This window comes from Melanotaenia boesemani, chromosome 24 (genome assembly GCF_017639745.1).
Source record: "Melanotaenia boesemani isolate fMelBoe1 chromosome 24, fMelBoe1.pri, whole genome shotgun sequence".
Taxonomy (NCBI): Eukaryota; Metazoa; Chordata; class Actinopteri; order Atheriniformes; family Melanotaeniidae; genus Melanotaenia; species Melanotaenia boesemani.
The window spans coordinates 24,088,580-24,114,625 of NC_055705.1; the positions used below are offsets into that span (position 1 = coordinate 24,088,580).

The window sequence follows — 26,046 nt, forward strand, 5'->3', positions numbered from 1 at the left end:
ATACACCAAAGACAGAGAAGACCACACAGAGCATGCTGAGATGCAAACCACCAGCAATAAAAGTTCTGGTTCTGGAGTCTCGCAATCTTGGTGCTTTTTGGTAAACCGGCCCGCATTCACACTAGTTTAACCAGAACCTAACTGGGAAGACGATGTTGGCCCTGAAACCCTTCAGCCTCCATTATAACCAATGCTTTCCTGGAATAAACCAGATGTTACTATGGCAACACCAGCTGAAATTATAACTGGTTGCCAGGCAACAGAAAAACACAACTGTAAAGATGGAACCACGTCCAGCTTCTGTCCAGGTCTTTTTCCTGTCTCGGTATGCCTTCTGCATGTCCTAAAGCTTATTGATTATTCGGTCTGGCGTTCATTGTAACTTTATTGAAACCCGGCATGTAATCCAGCACATGTATGAAGACTGACAGCTTGTGTTATGAAAGGGATCTAAGCAGGGCTACGTGGTCGGGTTATAGAAAAAGATGCGTCCAGGTTGTTAACAGAGGGAAACGGTGGCGCCTGCAGTCTGAAGTTAAACATGCCAACCAACATGGCAGAACACATGAGCATGAACTGATCCTGCAGGGCCGGCATGTTGTGTGGGAGCACACGGTAAAGCAGCGCTGAGGTTTGATCTCAGCTAGAGATCAAGGAGGATAAGGAGTAGGTTTGAGGCTAGTCTGAAAACTGCTTTCTTTAATGTTCATGTTGATGTTTGACTCGCTGTTCAGCTATAACAAAATGAACAACACAATGTGCTGCTCAACGGTCTGGGATAAGAAATAATCCCCAGATAGCAAAACATGTTTGGCCCAAATATGGCCCAGATGTGCATCCTCGATTGGCCCAGATTTAGCCTTGACTGACAGCGTTGACTAAACGTCAGTGTAGCTGCTGGAACTCAGTCACATGACCACTACATAAACCAGGCTTCCCATATTAGGACCACTTCTGACCCACAACATACTAGCCGTGGTCCACATCCTGGCCAGCAACTGACATCTGGACCAAATTTGGCCCACACAACACTTGCCAGTGCTGTAACTGAGCCAAAGTGGCAAAAGTAGACCAGATTTAGCCCAAACATGTCTGCTATCTGGGGACTGGTTGTAATAAAAAGAAACATTGGTATATGCAACCTTTAGCACGTGGAAACCAAGCTAGCAGTTACAGAGATGTAAAGTCCCTGACTGCTAATAAATTCACTGCTGTCTTTTGTTTGTAGATTTATCTGCTCACAGGGTCACAAATTTTTTAATTTATGTCTTCATGACAGTTTATGATCAAATCTAGAAACTGGGTTTGCAAATAGCTACTTAGCTAACCACTTAGCTAGCTAACTAGTTAAGTAGCTATTTGCAAGCTACTTAGCTAGCCACTTAGTTAGCTAGCTAACTACTACTTAGCTAGCTAACTACTACTTAGCTAGCTACTTCGCTAGCTCGTGGCATATTTGCTTTTAGCTGGATTGGAGATGATTGTTTAAATAAACTGAATTAATGGTTAAAATATTGATAAAACAGCCTGAAGACTGCAAGTATAAAATATATATCTATACCTGTATGGACTCCACAGTCTCTGATGTTAATGCAGTTTTTGGCAAAAGAATCTCTAATAAATTGTCTGGAAATTAAACATTTATTTTCCACATTAAACTTCTAAAAACAGACTGAAACAAATGAAAACAGGTTTTTATGTAAAAATGTGGAGCAGAAGCCATTTTAAAGATGCACAATCTAAAAGCTGCAGGTGTTTACGCCTGATGTTGTCCTGAGGTCCAAGAAAGAAAACCACCAGAAGAGAGGATTTGAGGTAGAACAGTCTGAAGCCAGGAGACGCAGTGGGAGGTAGAGAAAGCATGATGGGAGTCTTTTAGGAGTAAATAAGGTTAGTGCTTCATGGGAGAAACAGTGCTGATGTAAACGTAGCAGCCGGAGACGCCTCGTTATTTAACCAGATGTACGGCAGCTAATCAGCCACCAGGAGGACGTTCAGACAGCAAAATCTCCGTATCCGGTGGGACAGAAGGCGGCGCTGCGGAGCGTCTCCAGGCAGTTTACCAGGATCAGCGCACCTGTTAGGTGCTTCCACCTCTTAGTGATGGGGTTCCTCATCCGGTCCAGGCCCAGGTGGAGCTCCTGGATTACGTCCCGGTAGCTGTCCCCGATGTGGGCCGCCCACGTCAGCAGGAAGTCGTAGGCTGGTTTCCACATCGACTGAAGCGGGAAGAGAAAATGATATTTAGGGAAAGTTTTTTGATTCAATATGTACGTTCACAATATTTACACCTGTAAGCAATCAGAAATGGATCAATAACTTATTTTCACAATTTTTAATTTAATAAAGCCAAGAACATAATAAACCGCCAATAATGTAAAAAGTTATAATGCTATCGGTTGGTTTATTAGCCGAGCAGGAAAAAATCCCCATAAAAAGACTGTAGCCAGTAATGATACATAAATAAGACTGAATTTCCACAAATACAAGAGATTTTTCAAATTTAACTAAGTTTGACTACGTTCAAATTTATATTCAGTTATATAAAATATAATAAAATCTAAAATAAATCAATAGAAATTAATAAAATATAATATGTAAATAAATATACAGGAAATTAAATGAAGAGATATAAACATATGAAAATAAATGTAAAATATGATATAGAAATGTAGAAGATTTTACAAAAATATGAAAAATTAAATTTCTATCAAGATTTGACAAAAATGTATTAAAATGTAATTAATTAATTTATTTAATATATATATTTAAATATGTAAAAAGGATATTGAATTATTTTTAATTATCTAAAATAAAAAAATCAACAGAAAAAAATTAAGTATATAAACAAAAAACTTAAAAATAAAATAAATAAAATGAACAAATATTAATAAAAATATAAATTATCGTACATAAAATGAAAAATGTTAAATATTTTAAAAATATATATAAAAATATAAGAAATTTATAAAAAATCATGAAACATCTATAAAGATTTTATAAATAAAAATGTCTAAAATGGATTAAAGGCTGTAAGGTCGTGGGTGCCTGTCGTGGCGGTAACCCCCGAACTCGTTGGTGGACACTGGCAGTAAGGGATGCCGTCAAGCTGAAGAAGGAGTCCTAACGGGCCTTTTTGGCCTGTGGGACTCCAGAGGCAGCTGATGGGTATCGGCGGGCTAAGCGGAGCGCAGCTTTGGCGGTCGCTAAGGCAAAAACTTGGGCATTGGAGGAGTTTGGAGAGGCCATGGGGAATGACTTCCGGACGGCTTCGAGGAGATTCTGGTCCACCATCCGGCGGCTCAGGAGGGGAAAACAGTGCTCCGTCAACACTGTGTACAGTGGGGATGGGGGGGCTGCTGATCTCGACTCGGGACGTTGTGAGGTGGTGTGTGATATACTTCGAAGACCTTCTCAATCCCACCAGCACGTCTTCCGATGACGAAACAGAGTCTGGGGTAGCTGGTGCTGGCTCTCCTATCTCTGGGGCTGAGGTTGCTGAGGTGGTTAAAAAGCTCCTCGGTGGCAAGGCCCCGGGGGTAGATGAGGTCCCAGAGTTCCTTAAAGCTCTTGATGCTGTAGGGCTGTCTTGGCTGACACACCTCTGTAGCATCACGTGAACATTGGGGACAGTTCCCCTGAACTGGCAGACTGGGGTGGTGGCCCCCCTCTTCAAAAAAGGGGAACGGAGGGTGTGCTCCAACTACAGGGGGATCACACTCCTCAGCCTCCCCGGTAAGGTCTATTCAGGAGTGCTGGAGAGGAGGGTCTGTCGGATAGTCGAACCTCGGATTGAGGAGGAGCAGTGTGGTTTTTGTCCCGGTCGTGGAACAGTGGACCAGCTCTACACCCTCTTTGGGGTCTTTAAGGGGGCATGGGAGTTTGCTGAACCAGTCTACATGTGCTTTGTGGACTTGGAGCAGGGATTCGATCGTGTCCCCCGGGGACTCCTGTTGGGGGTACTCCGGGAGTATGGAGTGCCGGACCTGTTTGTACGAGCTGTCTGGTCCCTGTACGACCGGTGTCAGAGCTTGGTCCGCATTGCTGGCATTAACGCAGAATCGTTTCCGGTGAGGGTTGGACTCCGCCAAGGCTGCCATTTGTCACCAATTCTGTTTATAACCTTTATGGACAGAATTTCTAGGCGCAGCTGAGGATCCGGTTTGGTGGCCTCAGGATTGGGTCTCTGCTCTTTGCGGATGATGTGGTTCTGTTGGCTTCATCGAGCCGTGATCTTCAGCTCTCACTGGAGCGATTCGCAGCCGAGTGTGAAGCAGCTGGGATGAGAATCATCACCTCCAAGTCCGAGACCATGGTCCTCAGCCGGAGAAGGGTGGAGTGCTCTCTCTGGGTCTGCAATAGGGTCCTGCCCCAAGTGGAGGAGTTAACGTATCTCGGGGTCTTGTTCATGAGTGAGGGAAGGATGGAGCAGGAGATCGACAGGCGGATCGGTGCGGCGTCTGCAGTGATGTGGACTCTGCATCGGTCTGTCGTGGTGAAGAAGGAGCTGAGCCAAAAGGCAAAGCTCTCGATTCACCGTTCGATCTACGTTCCTACCCTCACCTACAGTCATGAGTTGTGGGTAGTGACCGAAAGAACAAGATCGCGAATACAAGCGGCCGAAATGAGTTTCCTCCGCAGGGTGGCCGGGCTCTCCCTTAGAGATAGGGTGAGAAGCTCGGTGATCCGGGAGGGGCTCAGAGTAGAGCCGCTGCTCCTCCACATCGAGAGGAACCAGATGAGGTGGCTCGGGCATCTGGTTAGGATGCCTCCTGGACGCCTCCCTGGTGAGGTGTTCCGGGCACGTCCCACCGGAAAGAGGCCCTGGTGAAGACCCAGGACACGCTGGATGGACTACATCTTTCGGCTGGCCTCGGAACGCCTCGGGATCCCCCCGGATGAGCTAGTAAATGTGGCCGGGGAGAGGGAAGTCTGGGTTTCCCTGCTTAGGTAGCTGCCCCCGCAACCCGACTCCAGATAAGCGGCAGAAAATGGATGGATGGATGGATGGATATCTCGGAGAGAGACGCTGATTGGATGGAAGCAACACAGGAAACCTGGCAGTCGTGTAGTTATGCTAAAATAATGCCCAGCATTGGTAAGTCACAGAGTGGTACCACTGTTGTCACCGGAAAAGGAAACACATAAAAAAAAAAATACATAAAATAAAATCTGTGAGTTTTATGAATCTATACATTTAAATGAATTCAAATCGATTGATGGATTTTTAACCCAGCTGCAGAGTGACTAATTTCAGACACGTCTCTGACAATAAACTTGTATTGTTTGTCATTGAAAGCCAAATTTGGACCACAGGAAAGTAAACGTTGGCCATGTCTGGGTCCAGTGAGTCTGTGCAAACCGTCAGCATCGTCCAGAACCAGCTGCTTCTCCATGTATTCAGGAACCAATAAACACATGACTATATTTACAATACAACGCAGTGCATTTGTCTCCAGATTCACAAGTTTATTCATTTTTACTTTCGCTCCAGTTTCTGTTCAATCACAAAACATTTTATAAAACAGAGTTATGTTTTCTCATTAACAGTCAGGTGATAAAATACAGACATTAAGCACGAGCATCAACACACAAGATGTCAATCTGTTAGCTGTGATGATTATAAAGATTTTACTATCAGTACTCTTGCTGAATAGAAAATATGCCCAAATATGAAAGCATGAAAATTATAAAACTATTCATTATTTAAGTATTTAAGACATATTGCATGTAAAGATTCATGTAGTGGTTGAATAATCAGGATTAAAGTCTAAAATAACTACTTTAGTTAGTAAAGATTAGTTTAGAGTAAGTCTGAGCCAGTTTCAGATGTTTAAGGCCCATGGTTTAAAGGATCCTGGTTCACTGGCTGGAATCTGGAGACAAAAATACACAAACAGAATAGAAGTTAAGTCATTTTAATGCACATTTTATGTCAGAATTAGATTATCAAGGAAGAATTATCTAATGATTCACACCCCTTTGTCTTTATTTGCTGAACAATTTAATCAGTTTTTTTTCTCACAACTTTGTAGTCATATCATCAGACTTGCGGCCGCATGTCCTGGACACTCGGGTGAAGAGAGGGGCGGAGCTCTCAACTGATCACCACCTGGTGGTGAGTTGGCTCAGATGGTGGGGGAGGATGCCGGTCAGGCCTGGCAGACCCAAGCGTGTTGTGAGGGTCTGCTGGGAACGTCTGGCAGAGTTCCCTGTCAGAAAGAGTTTCAACTCCCATCTCCAGCAGAGCTTCAACCATGTCCCGGGTGAGGCGGGGGACATTGAGTCCGAATGGGCAGTGTTCCGTGCCTCTATTGTCGAGGCGGCCAGCTGCAGCTGTGGCCGTAAGGTCGTTGGTGCCTGTCGTGGCGGTAACCCCCAAACTCGTTGGTGAACACCAGCAGTAAGGGATGCCGTCAAGCTGAAGAAGGAGTCCTATCAGGCCTATTTGGCCTGTGGGACTCCAGAGGCAGCTGATGGGTATCGGCAGGCTAAGCGTAATGCAGCTTCAGTGGTCGTGGAACAGCGGACCAGCACTACACCCTCTTCAGGGTCTTGGAGGGGGCATGGTAGTTCGCTCCACTTAAGTCCACTTTAGCAACAGGCAACCACCTAGAACGGCGTCATCAGGTATGTGTAGTTACATACGACCGTTCCTGAGACACTGATGATGATGATAGAACAGATAGACCTTGGGGGGAGTTTTAAGGGTTAAACTTATTAAACGAGCTTAGTAAAAATTCTTCTTCACCCTTAAACATTACTTCTCTGGGGCTTTTCTCTTTCGTATATCTGGATTAATCTCCCACATGGTCGACGCTCCACTCACCTTCTGAATGAACGGCGAGGCGCAGGCCAGGCAGGCCTTCTCCGGAGTCGCAGGGCTGTCTAGAGAAAACGGGCCAATGAGACCGGACTCTGATCGAGCCGCCGCCGCTGCATCTTTAATGGCAAAGAACACGGAGCTGCCGAGGAAGAGGACGGGTTCTCCGATCCCCTGCAGAACCAAACAGACATAAGGTTCATCCCACGGTGTGTACACAACAAGTTGCTTTTAAAACCTCGTGCTCCACCATGGCGCTGACTTTTGAGGAGTAGATGGCGTGGGGGTTGTGTGAATTTGGCAGCAGATAGACGTTGAGCCGAAGCGGCACGTCACAGATGGCTGGAATCTTGTACTGAGATGGACCTCGAGTGTACAGGAGCCCAGAAGGGGAAAACTTCAACTCCTCCAGAGTGTAAAGTCCCAAACCCTGCATGAATGCTCCTTCCACCTGAGGTTAAAACATTAGGAGAGAGCAGAAAGCATAAAGGAAAAAAACATGTCATTAATACATTTTTAAACAGCCTCTCCACAGTTTGGTCCGAGTTTTAGGGATTGTTTTAGTTTGAGTTTTTCCATTTAGGGATGGAAGGAATAGGCCTGTTTTTATGCAGATGATAGTGGGCTTTACTAATCCATGGAGCAAAATAAAACCATCATTGAGGACTATTGAATGGTTAGTTAACAGTTTAATAGTCCTCAGTCCACAAAACTACTAATAAACATTACAAATTCATATTTATTCCCACTTTTTGCTGAAAATATTTCAGTCAACTTTAGTCCTTAAAAAATGACCAAATATGTAATGATTCAAATTATTTAACCCTTTAAATGCCAGTTTGATTACATGATGTCAATGTTTTATGAATTCACATTAATTGATCATTTTCCATAATAAACATGTTGGGCAGATGAGGGTTTCCTTTTTTAAAGAACATCTTTAAATATACTAAACATGGAACATTACTGATTTTGATGCATTGTTGGTGTTTTCTGCAGTGTCAAATTTAAAATGTACTACACTTTCAGGTCCTTTGAGGACCTGAAATCGATTGGCCGATGTTGATGATGGACACCTCTGTCCAGGAAACCATGATGTGGTCTGAAGTGGCTCTTTTTCAGGCCTCTGTGGCTCCTTTCATCGGTTTAAGTATTCATTGAATGTTTGTTTGGTAACATGTCTCTTTCGTGGCCCCTCCTTGGTCCCACCTGGCCGATGTCCACAGACGGATTCACGCTTCTGCCGATGTCGACCACGATGTCCGTCCTCACCGTCTGTAGCAGGAAAAGAGGAATGTCACTCCGTCTACAACAAGCAGACTAATAATGAGAGGAAAGATGGGGAAAAGTCTGGACCCTGTAGTCTCCTGTGAGGCAGTCCAGCTCCACCTCAGAGCAACACACTCCAAACACGAAGTAGGCGTAGGGCTGGCCCTCCATCTTGTCCCAGTCCATGTAAAGGTCCGGACCTCTGAGGATGCAGAGGAGACACTGTTCACCGCTTCTTCCTTCATGAACAGTTCAGCCGCGTAGCATTTAGACCTACCTGTGGTATCCTGTGGCCGATAAGCTGATCTTCTCAAAGAAAGCTGCTCTGACCTGCCATCAGAGGAAGCACACATGCTTTTTAAAATGTTAGAAACCCTGAGATGTTCATTTCTTAGCCAACCATACCCAAGTTTCCCAGGATCCTTTGGGGTTTTTCTCCCTAATCGGCTTCAGTCGTTGATAAAGAGTCTCACAGGCGTTCTAATGGAGGAAAAAAGAAGAGATATTATCAATAATAATACTGATAACAGAAGTGAAAACTTGCAAGAACCAGCCTTCACCTTGACCGCCATGCCGTTAGCGTCGGTGCCAAAGGAAGCAGCTGAAGGACAGGTGTTGGGAACCGTGCTGGTGCTGGTTTCACTGATGTAGATCTTAGAGGACGGGATGTGAAGCTCCCGGCTCGCAACCTCACAACAAACAGGAACAAAAGTACCTTTATTTCTTTTTTTTATTTTATTTGACCTTGCCCTATTCAGCATGGTGGCGGCACAATGATGGTCTGGCTATGTTGTGCCGAAAACATTTACTTTATCAAGAGGAGCTTCATGGGTATAAGGCTCCTCTTGATGATCTGATTTATTTATTTATTCTCATATATTTATTTTGAATTATGGAATTTATGTAATCTTGCTGGTCCTGACTGAAGGGGACAGAAAAAAGTAGAATAAGTAAAAAGGAAAGTAGGAAAAGGAAGAGGAGACAAAGATCCAGCAGATAGAAGCAACGAGCTTCAATCCAACCTAACAGCAGACAAGCAGCTGCTACACCTGTACAGAAACACAACAGAGAATTTCCTACAGCTTTTACAGGTAAACTAAGCAGACAATCATCAGGAGTTCCTACAAAATAACCAAGACAGCAACAACATGTATCACAACAACAACCAAAGAACCAGAAACACACACACCTGAACCAAAGCATCTGTTAGTGTATAAACTGGACACCTCAGTGCTGAGTCAGCATGCAGAGGATGAGGAATGAGGAGGATCAGAGATGAAGCCACGCCTCTACGGAGGCTAGAGGCAGACTAGGGCGGACCAGAGACCCGGGCCATCAACACCAATCCTGGATCACCAACCCAAACCCCCCCACCACAAAGACCACCCCGGACCCATCCAGAGGACGGCAGTCTAAAGTTTCTAGACTGATACGTGATGGCTTGTTTTTCCATAGCAATCTGGATATACAGTGATACCTCGAGATACGAGTGCATTGACATACAAATTTTTTGAGATACGAGCTGACGGCGTCGAACAAAGACCCACAACAACAACGTGTGCTCTGTTTCTCCCACCTCAGCTTCTCGCGTCTCACTCGGTTAGTGTTTGTGTACCTCGCTTTGTTAACACTTGTGAAAAGCTGTGCTCGTATTTTGTGCTTGTATTTTGTGCTTTTATTTTGCGTACAGTACAATTTTATCACATTTAAAACCATGGGTCCTAAGAAAGTGAGTGTAAAGGACAGTGCTGTGAATAAGAAGAAGATGATGTCTATTGAATTAAAGCTGGAAATCAACAACTGGAGAGGAATTTTGCGAGCTGGAACGGATTAATGGGATTTCAATTCATTTAAATGGGAAAAATTGCTTTGAGATATGAGCAAATTGAGATACGAGCAAGGTCACGGAACAAATTAAACTCGTATATCGAGGTATTACTGTATGTTACCAGCTGGAGGATGGTTTAGTGGGTATCATTGAAAACAGGTAGTTTACTTTAGATAGAACCATCATTTTAACTGTGGCAACCCTCCCCATGAGTGATATGGGTAAGTGCCTCCACCGTGAGAGATCATCCTCTATTGCTTTAAGTAGCTGGACATAATTTAGCTTTGTTAGTTCTGATAACCTGGGGGAAATGTTTATGCCTAGATATCTAATGTTTCCAGACTGTATTGTAGTATTGGGTATGTTTTGTAGGTCACAGTTAATGGGCATAACAATAGTCTTAGACCAGTTAATAGAGTAGTCAGATATTGATGAGAATGTGTTAATAAGTGTGATTGTCTGGGGGAGAAATGTCGGTGAGTTCTGGAGGAAAAGTAATACATCATCAGCATAAAGACTTATCTTGTGTTCTATATTTTTTGGCATGGATGGAACACATGATCCAAATGCATTCAGTGAATTTCTTGACACTTTCGTTAGCTAACTCCTTAACAATGTCGAGGCTTTGCTTATCTTTTTCAAATTGTGGTAGTGTGAAAAAAGTAGTGTTGGGGGGGGGACAACAGCTGGTAGAGACGGCATGGGCTGATGAAAAATACATGGAAGTGTTTGGGGAACTTATCAGTGAGGGACGAACAGAAAGGGAGAGAGGAGGACTCTAACATGTGAGGCTGGAAGGACACATTTTCTGTTGTTGACATCAATAGTAAACTTGCAAGTAAAACGTTTCTCTGCTGATAGATAATCGTATCGCTTCTATCAAACTACAAATATGGCTGAATGTGGTGGTGTGGAACTCTCTGCGACCTGAAGGGAGGCGGGGCATGAAATGCCTCATTCACATTTAAAGAGACCAAAACGAGTCGCTCTAAAGATGTGCTTCAGAACAGAGTTACCAAGGGGTGTGTGGAGCTAGAATAACCAGGAAAAGCATGGCGGTTCTACTTTATATAGACCATAAATTAATGATTTACATGTGAAAAGGGAGGATTTAAAAGCCTGATATGTCCACTTCAAAGTAGCTGATTTACCTTTAGTTTCTAAAACAGTGAAAAGGCTGCACTTTTTTTTCTAACAGCTAACGTTGAGACTGCCACATTAGCAACTAATGCTAAAACCGCGGGCTCCCAAGTTAGCAGCTAATGCTAGCAGATTGCAGGCTCTCATAAAAATCCCCATTTTTTTATTCAACAACATGATTATTTATCATGTTTATTATCAGTTCTTCTCCTTAAAAAGCTCCACAGCTTTCATCGGATTGGTCGATGTCAGCACATGAACAGTCAGACAAATTTTATGTTTTCATCGATGACACTGAAGAAGTTGACTTCTGACTGTACTGGAAACTCTGCCAGTGAAAAAAATAAGTAATGAACCCTTAAACTTTTGCTCGCTGTTGAAGGATCTTCTTGCTGGTTTTTCATTAACAATTGTATTGAACAGGTTTCTGTTTTAGTCTGGCACCCGTTGGTCTGCTTTGTCTCAGTACCTGTTGCATTTTGGTGTGGATGCCCTGACCCATCTCTGTCCCACCATGAGAGACCAGAACAGAGCCATCTTTATAGACGTGGACCAGAGCCGCAGCCTTTCACAAACAGAAGAAAAAGCTCTTTATTATTGTCATGTGGTGGAAACCAGCTTGCAGAGGAAAGCTGACTGACCTGATTCAAGAAGCTTTCTGCGAAGGCGACCCCGTATTTGATGGGAATGATGGACAGCCCTCTCTTCTTCCAGCGGTGGTGCTGGTTAAACTGGTGGACGGCTCTGCGCCGAGCATTGTAGTCACTCCGGACCTTACAGTCCTCCCAGCAGCGCAGCATGTTCTCCGGGCTGAACTCCATCCTGTAGTGGGTGGCGGACGGCCCCGTGTACATGTTGGCCTCACGGATCTGAGGAAAAATTCAGACGTTAGGGTTAATAATAACAAAATAAGTTTTTCTATTGGAAAACAAAATGTAGAACAAAGTTCCAAATACATTTTCAAAGTGAAAACATAAAATCTGTAGCAGAATTTACACATCTCCGGTTGGTCCTTGACCCCCAACTGAAACTTGATAAACACTAAGAAAACAATACAAAGTAATATAAAAGGTTTTATCCTAATCAGCCACTATATCCCAGACCAGGCCGCCCTCCTACACGTGCATGTTATGATATTCTCACTTATATCGTCCTGCATGACAGCAAGGGGCCCGGCCCTCAGCCACAAAGTCCACAGGGTCATTGTTCAACCAAAAAGCTTCCACCTACCAGAACTAGAAGCTTCCACCTACCAGAACTAGAAGCTTCCACCAACCAGAACTAAAAGCTTCCACCAACCAGAACTAGAAGCTTCCACCAACCAGAACTAAAAGCTTCCACCTACCAGAACTAAAAGCTTCCACCAACCAGAACTAGAAGCTTCCACCAACCAGAACTAGAAGCTTCCACCAACCAGAACTAGAAGCTTCCACCAACCAGAACTAAAAGCTTCCACCAACCAGAACTAGAAGCTTCCACCAACCAGAACTAAAAGCTTCCACCTACCAGAACTAAAAGCTTCCACCAACCAGAACTAGAAGCTTCCACCAACCAGAACTAGAAGCTTCCACCAACCAGAACTAGAAGCTTCCACCAACCTGAACTAGAAGTTTCCACCAACCAGAACTAGAAGTTTCCACCAACCAGAACTAAAAGCTTCCACCAACCAGAACTAAAAGCTTCCACCAAGCTGAACTAGAAGTTTCCACCAACCAGAACTAAAAGCTTCCACCAACCAGAACTAGAAGTTTCCACCAACCAGAACTAAAAGCTTCTACCAACCAGAACTAGAAGTTTCCACCCTGCAGAGCTCCATCTGGTCCGTCTACAGTTTCGTCCAAACATGCAAAGCTGTGGAATTCATCACCGTCTGAACTCAGGACCACATCTGAGTTTAGAGCCTTTAGGTTTACGTCTTGGCTGAAAACAAACCAAAACTGTAGCCACAGTGTGTGTGAATGAAACAATGAATGATTTATTGTAGTGTGTGTATGGGTGAAGCTTATACAGGTTTCGTCATGTATGATTGTATTTAAAGCGGTTTAAAACGGCCCAACCAGGGCCAGGAGCTGAGAATCAGCTCCGGCTATAAACTCTACAAACTATACAAATAAAATTTCTCTATCAAATAATTAAATAAATATGGAATATATAAAATAAATCATTAAGTGTCATTAAATAAGTTATTCATTGAAAAATCTGCACTTTATTCATTTATGTTAAGACTTTTTTAATTTATACGATTAATAATTATTAATTAACTTAACTATTAATAAACTGAATAAATGAATTATTGATAATAGTAATGAATAAATTAAATAAATAAGTTTCATTAAATAAGTTAATCTTTTCATTAATTTATTTTGTATTTATTTTATGGACTATGTATGAAGTTTAGTATATATGAAACAGCTGAGGTACCACCTGGTCTGCAGGGCGTCCCAGCACCAGAGCCACGTCGTTGATCATGTTCTCCACCACCAGGAGGCCCTGCGGCACGCCGAAGCCCCTGAATGCACCGTTGGAGGGCAGGTTGGTCCTGCAGGCGGCTGCACGGCCTCGCAGGTTCGGGATGCTGTAAGCGCTGTCTATGTGAAGCAGAATCTTCTCAGCGACCTGCGAGAAGCAGAAAATCAGTGGCTGCATTTAATGTTTTTGTGTGAGCAAGGTCGACTTTTTCACCTACCAGAACGGATTCATCCACAGCGCATCCAGCGTTGAGGTAGTACTGGAAATCTGCAGCTATGATCCTCCCATCGTTCAGAAAACCCACCTGAAACAAACACAGCTCAGCCAGCAGGACGCTCAGCTCCGTGTCACGTTTATACAAACCAGCAACGCTGAGTAAAATACAAGCGCCGTCTCATCAACCCATAATTTATCCCCAGCAGCAGATCAGCAACACATCAGAGGATGAAACTGAGACGTTTCACTATGTGATGAAAATACGAGCTGATAGTGAATCTGATGCAGCAAAAACAAAAAAAAGGTTTTTTTCTGGAAAAAGTTGGAACAGGAGCAACAAAAGGCTGGAAAAGTACCTGGTACAAAGCAGAAACACCTGGAGGAGCAACTAACTGGTTTAACTGGTAACAGGTCAGTAACATGAGCAGGTGTAAAAGGAGCATTTATATTTATATAGTTCAGGAAGAAACTGAGATCCAGATGTTTTAGCTGATGGAAGCTTAAATTAGCTGTGATCGGCTCGTATCGATGGATCTGGAACCTGGCGTCTTCAGATGGATCCAGACTGTTTACCTTGTATTTAGCCAGGACGGGATGGCGCCCCCCAGTGATCAGCATGTCCTCGCCTCTCTCCAAGATGCAGCGGACCGGACGCTTGGTCCTGAAAACAAAGACCAGCTGGCTCTGAGTTTCCTTTCATCTGAAGCAGATTTCTGATCATGTTTCTTGACTTACTTCCACGCAGCCACTGAGGTGATGGAAGCCAGGATGGACGTTTTAATGACCTTCCCTCCAAAAGCTCCGCCCATCCTTTTGACGTGACAGGTGACCCTGTTGGACGGGATGTCCAACGTCTCTGCAACGGCGTCCTGATACAAATGAAGCCTGTTGGCTCATCAGGGGCCTCATTTATCAACCTGAGCGTAGCGAAGCCGACTACAGGAGGCGACGCAGAGAAAACAGGAAATACGGCCACAAAAACGTCCTGATTTATCAAACCGTGCGCACACACGTCTCACGCCTATAATTCAGAACCAACTCTAAAGCGGGCGCACGTGAGGGAGCGCCTTGCCCCGCCCACATGGAGGCTATAAAAGGTCGGGTGGACGCCTGTAACACATATTCATCACATCGTTTCCATGACGGCTCGGGAGGGAAAAAGAGGGAAGAAGCGGATTTCTCCAGAATGTGAAGCTGAGATCCTGATGGACTACGTGGGAAAACTAGAACAGGTTTTATGTGGTGGGGATGGCGTGGTCATCCCCAGGTCAGAAAGGTGGAGGAGGGCAGCAGGTGGAGATGCAGTCAACGCCGTGTCAGAGGAAGACGTCTGACTTCCACTTAATGATGGCGTCCGTTTGAATTCATGCTTGTGTTCTTCCTCTCAGACGTAAGTCGCTTTGGATAAAAGCGTCTGCTATATGACTGTGGACCCTGACCACTGCTGGTTTAACGTCTGTGGACTCTGACCGCTGCTGGTTTAACGTTTGTGGACCCTGACCGCTGCTGGTTTAACGTTTGTGGACTCTGACCGCTGCTGGTTTAACGTTTGTGGACTCTGACCGCTGCTGGTTTAACATGTGTGGACTCTGACCGCTGCTGGTTTAACGTTTGTGGACTCTGACCGCCGCTGGTTTAACGTTTGTGGACTCTGACCGCCGCTGGTTTAACGTTTGTGGACTCTGACCGCCGCTGGTTTAACGTTTGTGGACTCTGACCGCCGCTGGTTTAACGTTTGTGGACTCTGACCGCCGCTGGTTTAACGTTTGTGGACTCTGACCGCCGCTGGTTTAACGTTTGTGGACTCTGACCGCCGCTGGTTTAACGTCTGTGGACTCTGACCGCTGCTGGTTTAACGTCTGTGGACTCTGACCGCTGCTGGTTTAACGTCTGTGGGCTCTGACCGCTGCTGGTTTAATGTCTGTGGGCTCTGACCGCTGCTGGTTTAACGTATGTGGACTCTGACCGCTGCTGGTTTAACGTATGTGGACTCTGACCGCTGCTGGTTTAATGTATGTGGACCCTGACCGCTGCTGGTTTAACGTTTGTGGACTCTGACCGCTGCTGGTTTAACGTCTGTGGACTCTGACCGCTGCTGGTTTAACGTATGTGGACTCTGACCGCTGCTGGTTTAACGTCTGTGGACTCTGACCGCTGCTGGTTTAACGTCTGTGGACCCTGACCGCTGCTGGTTTAACGTCTGTGGACTCTGACCGCTGCTGGTTTAACGTATGTGGACCCTGACCGCTGCTGGTTGGGACGTGATCTGCCGCGTCTGCTGCCCAGCGTCTGAATTTCTGTTGCCATGGTTACCAACTACCGTTTAGTCAGTGCAATAATTTACAACAATAAGTCTATTTGATGGAACGTCTTTCATAGGTGTACATTATCACTTTTTAATGGACACCCTCCAGCCAATCAGAATTGAGCATTCACACAGACCATGGTATAAAAGTTATTAAACACAGAGTAACGTTAAGAGCGCGGGATCTTCCTCGTAGCGCCGACAGGTCCACTGGCCCTGCTTCCTCTCCCTTCATCAGATGATATCTGACTCTGCAAGTCACGAAAAACGACTTGACACGATAACGTTAGCTATTAGCAGTAGCTTGGTACCAAATACATGGAGGGCATGCTTGTAACTTATCTGAATTAAAAAACAGAATTATGTATCATTCTCATCACCTGACGGGACACTCAAACTTCACATTTATGACTCTCCGCAGCATCTGTAGTTGTAATAACGCTCTTAAACGGTGAGGTTCCAGTAGAGCTCTACTCGGTGGCTTGTAATATACGAGCACACCACTAGATGGGAGTAATTCTTGTACACTGGGGCTTTAAAGTAGACAGGACTTTTGTGTCTGCAACTTATTTCCCCCAGTCCCAGCGGTGCTTACAGCCTTTATAATTTTCATTTTTAATTTCAGAAGACAGTCATATGTGTGATCCCTGGATCATGTTTTTAAGTAAAAGCAGCACAGGCAGGTGCCGCCGTGTCGCTCATAACTGTCCATTTCTACAACAATAAACCAGAGTAGAACAATTAATCATTGGTAAAAAGAACTAAAATGTTTGTGCCTGATGAGTATAGTTTCTTTAAAATGTATTTTGCTCCAATAGAGGTCGCAACAACATCTGCATACAGGCTTTGTTCTTACGTGATAATGTCCCACACTTTTTATTGGATGACAGCTCCAGCTTCCGTAGAGATTGGTAGCAGTTTATTTAGAGTTAAATAGTTAGACTCAGAGGAAGTCCTGCAGGTGCAAACGGACACCGCTTTTAACCAGGTGGACAAGGAGTTGCAGGAGATAAAGACGTGTGGACAGAAATGAGGACAACAATAAAAAGCTTTGTGTAAGAATTAATAAATAAATCCTCCTCTACGTGTTTCCTAAGCGTTGCATCACTTCTAGACCTCCAGCCTCCAGTCTGGTCCCGCTCTGCTGGGTCTAGAATGAAGGACTGAAGCTACTTTCCGCCTGTTCTTTTACTGACTGCTACATGCTGGCAGCAGACTGGCTCCTTATTTATCTGGATGGGTTTTATAACATGAAGTTTTGTTCCACAATGACAGAACATGTTTTAGTGGTTGAGCTTCTTATTAACATCATCTCCCTTTTTCCTGGAAATTCTGGTTTTCCCGAGCGTGGCTCTTAGGAGGATTAATATGGAACGTGTGTTTATTCATGTCTACAAACAGCTTTAATATCTAACATAGTGGATTGTGTACAAATGTCTCGCATTTCACATCATTTCCTGGTTTTATTCTGGACCGTTGGTGTCGCCGCTTCCCGTTTACCGGAGGGTCAGAGTCTGCGTGGAGGTAGGAATATTTTCCCGCTAAGTTTGGTTTTTATAAGTCCCAAAGCTGACTATATGTGGTGTACGCCGGTTTTCGTTCCTACGCCGGTTTTTTTTTTCCTACGCTGGTTTTCGTTCCTACGCCGGTTTTCGTTCCTACGCTGGTTTTCGTTCCTACGCCGGTTTTTGTTCCTATGCCAGCTTTATAAATGAGGCCCCTGGTCTGGGCATAAACATGAGAATCGCAGCATCTGTACCTGAGTTAAGGTAGGCCACTGAGTGGAGATGTAGACATTAAACTCGGTTTCCTCGCCCACCGGAACGACCAGCATGCTCTGGGTCTCCATGTAGAAATGCTCCTGGCCTCCTATTTGAATCCCACCTGAGGAGAAGGTGAGGTGGAACTAGGTGAACCCAGACACATTTCTGCTTCTGTCTGCTGGAAACTTCTTCAAAATCGTTTACCTTCATAAATCTGATCTACATGTGAGAAAGCTCCAGCTACATCTCCTCTCTCAATCTCTCGCAGAGGCTCATAGAAAGACGACTTCTCGATGGCATCCTGACACAAGCATTGCGGTCAGCTGTGGCAGCCAATCAGAATCAACACCTGACAGTAAATAAGTGGGCAATGAAATCGATGGCAGACCTGGATGGTGAAAATGGGGTCAGGTAAGTCTTCATAGGTGATCTTCACAGCCGCCGCTCCTCGTTTGGCGTGCGCCTTCGAATCGGCGACCACCGCACACACCATCTGACCGATGCAAGACACCTGCACACAACCAGCAAGGAGAAGATCTGGTTTTCAGTTTATATGAGGATAGTTGTGTCTGAAATACTACCAACCTCCACTTTATCAGTAGCATCTAATCAGCCAACCGCATTGTAGCAACTACATGCATCTGGTCACGTAGACATTTGAAAAGACGACTTTAACCTGAGCTAGGTTTATGCCACGAATTCCTAAAACTACGCCACAAATCCCTGAGACCATCCATCCATGCATTGTCTGCCACTTTTCCGGAGTCATGGGGGCAGCTGCCTAAGCAGGGAAACCCAGACTTCCCTCTCCCACCCACATTCACCAGCACCAACACGACAAGACGTGTTGGTGGGATTGAGAAGGTCTTCGAAGTATTCCCCCCACCTCCTCACAACGTCCCGAGTCGAGGTCAGCAGCCCCCATCCCCACTGTACACAGTGTTGAAGAAGCACTGCTTTCCCCTCCTGAGCCGCCGGATGGTGGACCAGAATCTTCTCAAAGTCATCTGGAAATCATTCTCCATGGCCTCTCCAAACTCCTCCCATGCCCGAGTTTTTGCCTTAGTGACCAACGAATAACCTGATACCCATCAGCTGCCTCTGGAGTCCCACAGGCCAAATAGGCCTGATAGGACTCCTTCAGCTTGACGGCATCCCTTACTGCTGGTGTCCACCGAGTTCGGGGGTTACCGCCACGACAGGAACCAACGACCTTACGGCCACAGCTGCGGCTGGCCGCCTCGACAATAGAGGCATGGAACACAGCCCACTTGGACTCAATGTCCCCCGCCTCACCCGGGACATGGTTGAAGCTCTGCCGGAGAACGGAGCTAAAACTTTTTCTATCAGGGGACTCTGCCAGACGTTCCCAGCAGACCCTCACAACACGCTTGGGTCTGCCAGGCCTGACCAGCATCCTCCCCCACCATCTGAGCCAACTCACCACCAGGTGGTGATCAGTTGACAGCTCCGGCCCTCTCTTCACCCGAGTGTCCAGAACATGCGGCCACAAGTCGGACGACACGACTACAAAGTCGATCATCGAACTGCGGCCTAGAGTGTCCTCCAATCACGCCCCTTCAGGTCTCACTGCCATTGCCCACGTGGGCATTGAAGTGCCCCAGCAGAACGAGGGAGTCCCCGAAAGGAGTGCTCTCCAACACCCCCTCCAAGGACTCCAAAAAGGGTAAGAAGGAATAAACACAAACAACAGTCAGGACCCGTCCCCCCAACATACAGGCGCCAAGTCGGGGGGCAATGCCCATGCCCACACCTGCTCGGCGCCTCTCACCGGGAGCAACTCCAGAATGGAAGAGGGTCCAGCCCCACTCAAGGGCAGTGGTTCCAGAGCCCAAGCCGTGCGTCGAGGTGAGTCCAACTATATCTAGCCGGAACCGCTCAACCTCGCGCACCAGCTCAGGCTCCTTCCCCGCCAGAGAGGTGACATTCCACGTCCCTAGAGCTAGCTTTTGCAGCCGAGGATCAGACCGCCAGGGTCCCCGCCTCTGGCAGGCGCCCAGCTCACAATGCACCCGACCCCTATGGCCCTTCCTGCAAGTGGTGAGCCCACGGGAGGAGAGGCCCACGTCACCCTCACCCAACTGAGCCCCATGGGCAAAGGGCCGGCCACCAAGTGCTCGCCTCCGTGCCCTACCTCCATGCCTGGCTACAGAAGGGGGGCCCAGTGACCCACGTCCGGGTAAGGGAAACCTGCCTCTCCATGCCACAAATTCCTAAAAATATGCCACTAATTCCTATGACTATAACATGAATTCCTAGGACTACACCATAATGAACACATCTTTACCAAACAGCTGAAATTAATAAAGAATATTTTGATGAACACAACAAATAAGGAGTTCAGATTCTCCAGATCTCAATCCAGTCTTGTAACTGTCTAATCATGCAGAAAGTACCTTATTCCATACCTTACCGTACCTTATTCTCAGCAAGAAGCTCCTCACTGTAACCGAACATTGCACGTTCCTTCTTCCCGGGAATATCTTTGGCCGTGATGACATCAACAACTCCAGGAAGCTGCATGGCTGCGCTCACATCCAGGTTTCTAGGGGACAGGAACCAGATTAGAAATGCCAGACCTGGAGGCTTCACAGAGCCACCTTTTCTCCTTACATGATCTTAGCTAGGGCTCGGGAGCTGGTGACCAGCACCAGGAAGAGCTCTCCGTCTGTCCTGGGCATGTCGTCGCAGTATATGGCTTCGCCCGTGGCATGGCTGACGGCAGAGCGATGCATCATGGGACGCCCCACTGGGTCATGGACGCTCTGGCTGTCTGACACAGGCTGAGGAAGACCAGATTGCACAGACTGGTTTTGGAGTGTTGCTGTTAACTGAAGGAATAATTTAAGGATGACTCCTGACCTGAAACTCCTGCAGACTTGGCTGGATATCTCCGGGTAAAGGCAACAACTTCTCTGGAAGCTCATCTGGGATCACGTTCTGGAAAAAAAAAAAAAAAAAAAAAAAGACTGTGGGATCAACCCGACAAATTGCGATGAAAGCTACATAAATCACTGGTTTTACCATTTCTTTGAGCTTCTGGAGGACCTCCAGGTTGAATTTGAAGAGAAGACTGAGAGTCAGGGAGCGACGAAAGTCAACCTTCCCTCCAGGAGCTGAAGGAGGAAGGACCAGCTCATCCAGGAGGACGTTGTAGGCCTGGCTGAGAGTCCCTTCATCCCATGGTCTGATGGAAACAGAAGAAGATTAAGCCATTTTCAGCTTTTCTTTAAATATATAACTACATGAAGCTAAAGCATTTAAATCCCAGTCAGCAAGCAGACATGATGTTTCTCAGCTGTCAGATTGGGAGGTAAAATGATGTAAAATGAATGTATGAATAGATATAGCAGCATAAAGGCCGACCAGAAGAAGAAAACAGAATTTATTACTAAAAGAACTTTGTAGAAAAAACACACAGATCAACAGTGACCAAGCCTTGTCTCATCTCATTATTCTCTCAAGTCTTGGCTTTCAGGAGAAAAAATATCTTTGGCTGCTCCTGATTGGATGTTACCGTCAATCTAAGCTCTCTGATTGGTGGAAAGTCTGACAGGAAGTGGCTTCATCATCATGTCCAGGTCTAAATAGAGGTCTCTTAGCAACATAGTAGTGATGGTTATGTTTTTATGGTGAAATGTGATAAATAATGCTGTTATCATGGATCATTGTGGATTTACCAGATAGAGTCTCTGAATAAAACTACATTTAGTGGCTGGATTGGAAACCTCCTGGACGGGATAGAAATGTCTGGAAAACTTCCGTAGATCAGCTAAAGGGTAAAATATCCATCACATTTACCCCACAGAGCTACATGCTACCGCTCCTGGTGGAGGAGATGGAGCTCGGGTAGATCTGATGGAGGTTTAAGGGTTAAATCTGAGAGATGAAATGAGAGTGATGAAGAAAGGATGAAGAGAAGGCGAGCAGACTTAAAAACATGAAGAAAGAGATTGATAAGAAGTAATAAATCTCACCTTCCTACGATAGCTTTGCAGGTTTTAGTGGCACTAACGGTGGTCGGACCCATTCCCCCGTAGTAGATGCTGATGTCCTGAACTACCCTGGACCCCTCAGAGAAACACACCCTCATCCCGGTCGTCACGGTAGCGAACGAGGCCTCCTTCCTTGGTGCATGACGGAGAGCTCGAACAAACTCCCCCTGCAGGACAAACAAGGTACTACACTGGTGATCCTGGTCATCCAGCAGCAATTTCCTCCAGACAAGTCTCAGATGTTCTGGTCTAGATCAAGGATGAATTTTCTAATAACCATTCCATTATTTTATATTAATCTAATATGTCTCATGGTTACTGTTGATGCTTTTAGGTGTATTTACACCAGGATAGTCTGGGGGACTCGGTTTGACTGGGTGTGGATTTCCGTAAAATTTCACATCTTTCTTTGGTTTTGTTTGTGTTCAAACTGCATTAACTGAATCAGACAAAACCACCTGGACAACCTCCCACATAAGTTCTGCCCCCCTCGCAAGGGGGCAATAGTACCAACTACTGATCAATAATGAAAAAGCAGGAAGAAGAAACCCAGACTCCTTGATTGTCAAGTCAAATTTTTTTCTATAGCACAACCTAAAGCAAAGAAGCAAGAACAGGGCATGTGGTCAGCAAACAAGTCGCAGCATTTTTAATATTTTGGAGCCTCTTAACAGAAAATTTGTCAAGACCTACATAGAGGCTGTTACACTAATCAGTACATGAAGAAATAAAAGAATGAATTGCTGTATCCAGCTGAGGAGGATGGAGGCTTAACCTTAGCCAAACGCCTCAGATGCTCTGACCACCGAGCTAATTTGTTTACTAAACTTAAAATGGGCATAAAAGATAAAACCAGGTTTCATGCAGAAGAAACACAAAAAGAACTGAGATCACCAACAGCCCTGCTGTAAAGTCTGGTTTACAATAATTACTACAACAAGTACTATAGTTAGCTTTATACGATAGTTTTATTTTTGTCCAGGCTATTAGTTGCCATCCAGGACTGAATGTCCTGAGCAGTCTACTAAGGCCTGAACAGAGGCTCTGGTTTTTAGACGTAAATAAATCTGCATATCATCAGCAAAACAACGAAATGTGATATTGTGTTTGCTAAAGCTGGAACCCAGCGGCTGTGAGTATAAGGAGAGAAGAAACGGGATGGCTTGTGACGTCACACCATCCAGCGACACTTCTGATGAAGACGCAAGACTACCGTCCAACATGTCAGGTAGGCTGATGACAACTGTCTGATTACAGAAGAAATAAAGCATCTATAGAAAAATTAGGGACAACCTTGTGTCAAACAGCTTCGTCATTTGGAGAAACTTGTGCTAAAATGGGCACACCAGAGGAACCAGTCCAAGTGGCCAAAGAACGCATCCAATGGACAGCAAACAAAATCAATAAACCATAACAAGAACAGGAGGTTTTCAGAAATCAGTTCCCCCTAAGCAAAGAAATAGAGACAGTACTCTACAGTACGATAAATGACAAATGGATTTGCAATCTTTCCAAACACAGTTCAAATTTCCACCAAGAAACATAAGCAAAAAAAAAGCAGCGGCCATTTATGCACTAAAAAATAACACCGATAATACAATCCTCCCGGCAGACAGAACTGGACACAGAACAATATGAAAAGCAAATGAAGGATATGTCGCAAGACGAAAACATGTACGAGGTCCTAAAAAAGATTCAACAGAAACCAAAAAGAACAAACTCAATGTGCTATTGAAACTGCTATTAAATACCAAAAAAACCAGACAAACAGACATAGAACCACCTCATACCAACCGCCAGCATCACCCCGGATCTACGGTACAATACACAAACCCAGGGCTCTGCTTCGTCCCATCATGGACCGCATCGGGTCAGTGACATACAACCTCTCCAGAGCCTTGGCCAACATTCTGAAACCCCTCCTGGGCAACACAGTTCAGCACTGCAATAATAAGCAAAGGAGCTAAAAACTACAAAAGCTGCCCCTGATGAAATATTATTCTCACACGATATGTCTTTATTCATCCCGACCCCAGTTCAGGCCACATCACAAATAGTCTATGAAGAGTTGTTAGCAGATGAATCTCTTAAAAAACTCACTGCACTCTCTCCCAGCTTCTACATTTCGTCGCCACATTCACTTATTTCCAATTCCGTAACACCATTTACCAACAAAAGGAAGGTTTCGCCACGGAGGACTCCCTGTCAGCTATTATGTGTGGCTTTTTTATTCCAGAGGAAAAAGCAAACGTCTGCACCTGAGAACCGCCCACCAACGTTAAGGAAACGTAGACGACATACAGGAAAAAGTCAAAGTTGGACAAATGCAACAGACCACAGACCACCTGAATACCATAGAGACACAGAAAAATCTAATTCACACATGACAACCGATACATCGCCTTCTTGGACATAAACATCACACACACACAGACGATGGCGATATTAGAATAAGAATTCACAGGAAACCAACACAAGCAGAAAACATTCAAAACGCACTGAGAAAACTCCTACCGCACCCACAGAGAAGATCCACCACAACCACCAACCAACTGCAACATCATTTAAGAAATACCTGTCAGGACACAAAGACGAACATCCAAAGGATGCGAAAGAGAAACTGAAAAGAGACCAACGGTTAAGAAAAGAACAGGTCCTACAGGAAAACATGACCACTGCAAAAAGGAAAATCCCATCACTGGGAAGAACGACCTCCGCTCGGAGCGTTGGAGATCAGAAAGCCAACCAACACAGCCAGGATCCGGGATGAGGGGGCTTTCCTGCTTTCCCACACCTGGACCAACATCCTTCAGCCGTCAGCATCAACCCACCGCTCCAATAAGTCGCTTAGATGAATGGGTTTGCTCTTTTTTGCGGGATCAGGTTGGGAAAACTGGACCCGTGCAGGACTCTGGTCTTGGGGTTCCTAGTTTAACTGTGGTGTGCAGAACGTTTGGGTTTTTCTGAACACACGCCGGTGGCTTCGTCTTCGTCAATCCTCTGCACCACTTCCTCCTTCCTCCTCATACTTTATCGCGGTTGACATATGTCACTTTCTTCTTGGTCCGTTAGCAAGTCAAGCGAGGCTTCCAAGCGGACCAGAGTCCACTTCTTGGTCCACATGCTCGTTCCCACTGCACCAAACGAACCGTTGAAATATGAACGCTCCAGGGTCTATTTTGCAACGACAGAATCCTTTTTTTTAAATGTAAGTTGAAATAATAACAATAATATCTAGAAGACAGAATCATGTTCTTAGTTGTTATATTAATAATAATAATGGCAATAACAATGAGAAACCTGTCATATATACATTTAAAGAAATAAATTAAGAGGGGCAGACAAACATTTTACTCTAATAACAATAATAATAACAATAACAATAATAATAATAATAATAATAATAATAATAATAATAATAACAATAACAATAACAATAACAATAATATTAACAATAACAACAATAATAATAATAATAATAATAATAATAATAATAATAATAATAATAATAATAAAAATAATAATAATAATAATAATAATAGCCTAGTTGTCATGGCAGTAGTAGTTTTAATAAACAAAGTGGAAAAAAGGTTATTAAAATATAAATAGCAAATGTAAATAAAATAATTATTACCATCAGAGAGAATAATTTAACATGTTTTGATGCTTTAAACCTGAATAATGTAACTGTAAAGAAATAAGATTTGGTAATGAACAGCAGCTCTTGGTACCTTTCTTGTAAAAGGAATGAAAACCGAGACCACGACTTCTTCTGGTTCCAGGAGGGTTTTCCCAAAACCCACAAAGAAATCCTGATCCAGGGGAACTTCTCGTCTTCCTCCTGTTGAATTTACACCACAACACTTCATTTTCAGCTTCTTAACCCACACAGATTCCTTCACTTTTCCATCTTTAAACAGATGTTTGAATCTTAAAGGCCCGGAGACGACGCACCGCCAGAGACGACGCTGACTCTTCCATTCCCGGCAGCCAGGACGGGGTTCAGGTCTGAGTTGGGGTACGCACTGACAACATTCCCTCCAAGAGACTGAAAGAGAAGATTAAATTAGGATGTTTTAGCTCCGTTTACGTCACACACTGACTCCTTTTCTGCAAAGTTCTTATAATTTTTCTCTCAAACTCAAAATGTTGTGACTGAAAAAACTGTAAAAAACTTTTTACTTTGACTTTTTTCCCACATCTCAGGTTTTCTCTGG

The 26,046-nt window shown here is 44.7% G+C and overlaps 1 protein-coding gene and 1 long non-coding RNA gene across 3 annotated transcripts in view; one reads left to right on the forward strand and one right to left on the reverse strand.

Moving 5' to 3' along the window:
- The first annotated feature begins 446 nt into the window (after window positions 1-446).
- Window positions 447-10,626, forward strand: LOC121635239. Its single transcript, XR_006009372.1, has 3 exons — window positions 447-527; window positions 4,156-4,161; window positions 10,616-10,626. It is a non-coding gene; the product is annotated as an uncharacterized LOC121635239 (long non-coding RNA).
- Window positions 5,455-26,046, reverse strand: part of LOC121635238 (aldehyde oxidase 1-like) — a 38,080-nt gene continuing 17,488 nt past the window's right edge. Inside the window, exons 12-35 of one of the 2 annotated variants that reach the window (XM_041978338.1) lie at window positions 25,784-25,877; window positions 25,561-25,670; window positions 21,812-21,996; window positions 20,859-21,021; window positions 20,697-20,774; window positions 20,448-20,617; window positions 20,253-20,379; window positions 18,202-18,324; window positions 18,018-18,114; window positions 17,810-17,934; window positions 14,481-14,614; window positions 14,319-14,406; window positions 13,747-13,833; window positions 13,485-13,676; window positions 11,702-11,929; window positions 11,530-11,625; window positions 8,653-8,781; window positions 8,498-8,572; window positions 8,370-8,422; window positions 8,180-8,294; window positions 8,033-8,098; window positions 7,086-7,274; window positions 6,830-6,997; window positions 5,455-5,876 (exon numbers count right to left, since the gene is read on the reverse strand). In XM_041978338.1, the coding sequence (XP_041834272.1) occupies window positions 5,826-5,876; window positions 6,830-6,997; window positions 7,086-7,274; window positions 8,033-8,098; window positions 8,180-8,294; window positions 8,370-8,422; window positions 8,498-8,572; window positions 8,653-8,781; window positions 11,530-11,625; window positions 11,702-11,929; window positions 13,485-13,676; window positions 13,747-13,833; window positions 14,319-14,406; window positions 14,481-14,614; window positions 17,810-17,934; window positions 18,018-18,114; window positions 18,202-18,324; window positions 20,253-20,379; window positions 20,448-20,617; window positions 20,697-20,774; window positions 20,859-21,021; window positions 21,812-21,996; window positions 25,561-25,670; window positions 25,784-25,877 (2,943 nt within the window). In that variant the 3' untranslated portion in view covers window positions 5,455-5,825. Of the gene's footprint in view, window positions 5,877-6,829; window positions 6,998-7,085; window positions 7,275-8,032; window positions 8,099-8,179; window positions 8,295-8,369; window positions 8,423-8,497; window positions 8,573-8,652; window positions 8,782-11,529; window positions 11,626-11,701; window positions 11,930-13,484; window positions 13,677-13,746; window positions 13,834-14,318; window positions 14,407-14,480; window positions 14,615-17,809; window positions 17,935-18,017; window positions 18,115-18,201; window positions 18,325-20,252; window positions 20,380-20,447; window positions 20,618-20,696; window positions 21,022-21,811; window positions 21,997-25,560; window positions 25,671-25,783; window positions 25,878-26,046 lie in introns of both variants that reach the window. The other variant, XM_041978337.1, reaches the window with a different exon arrangement.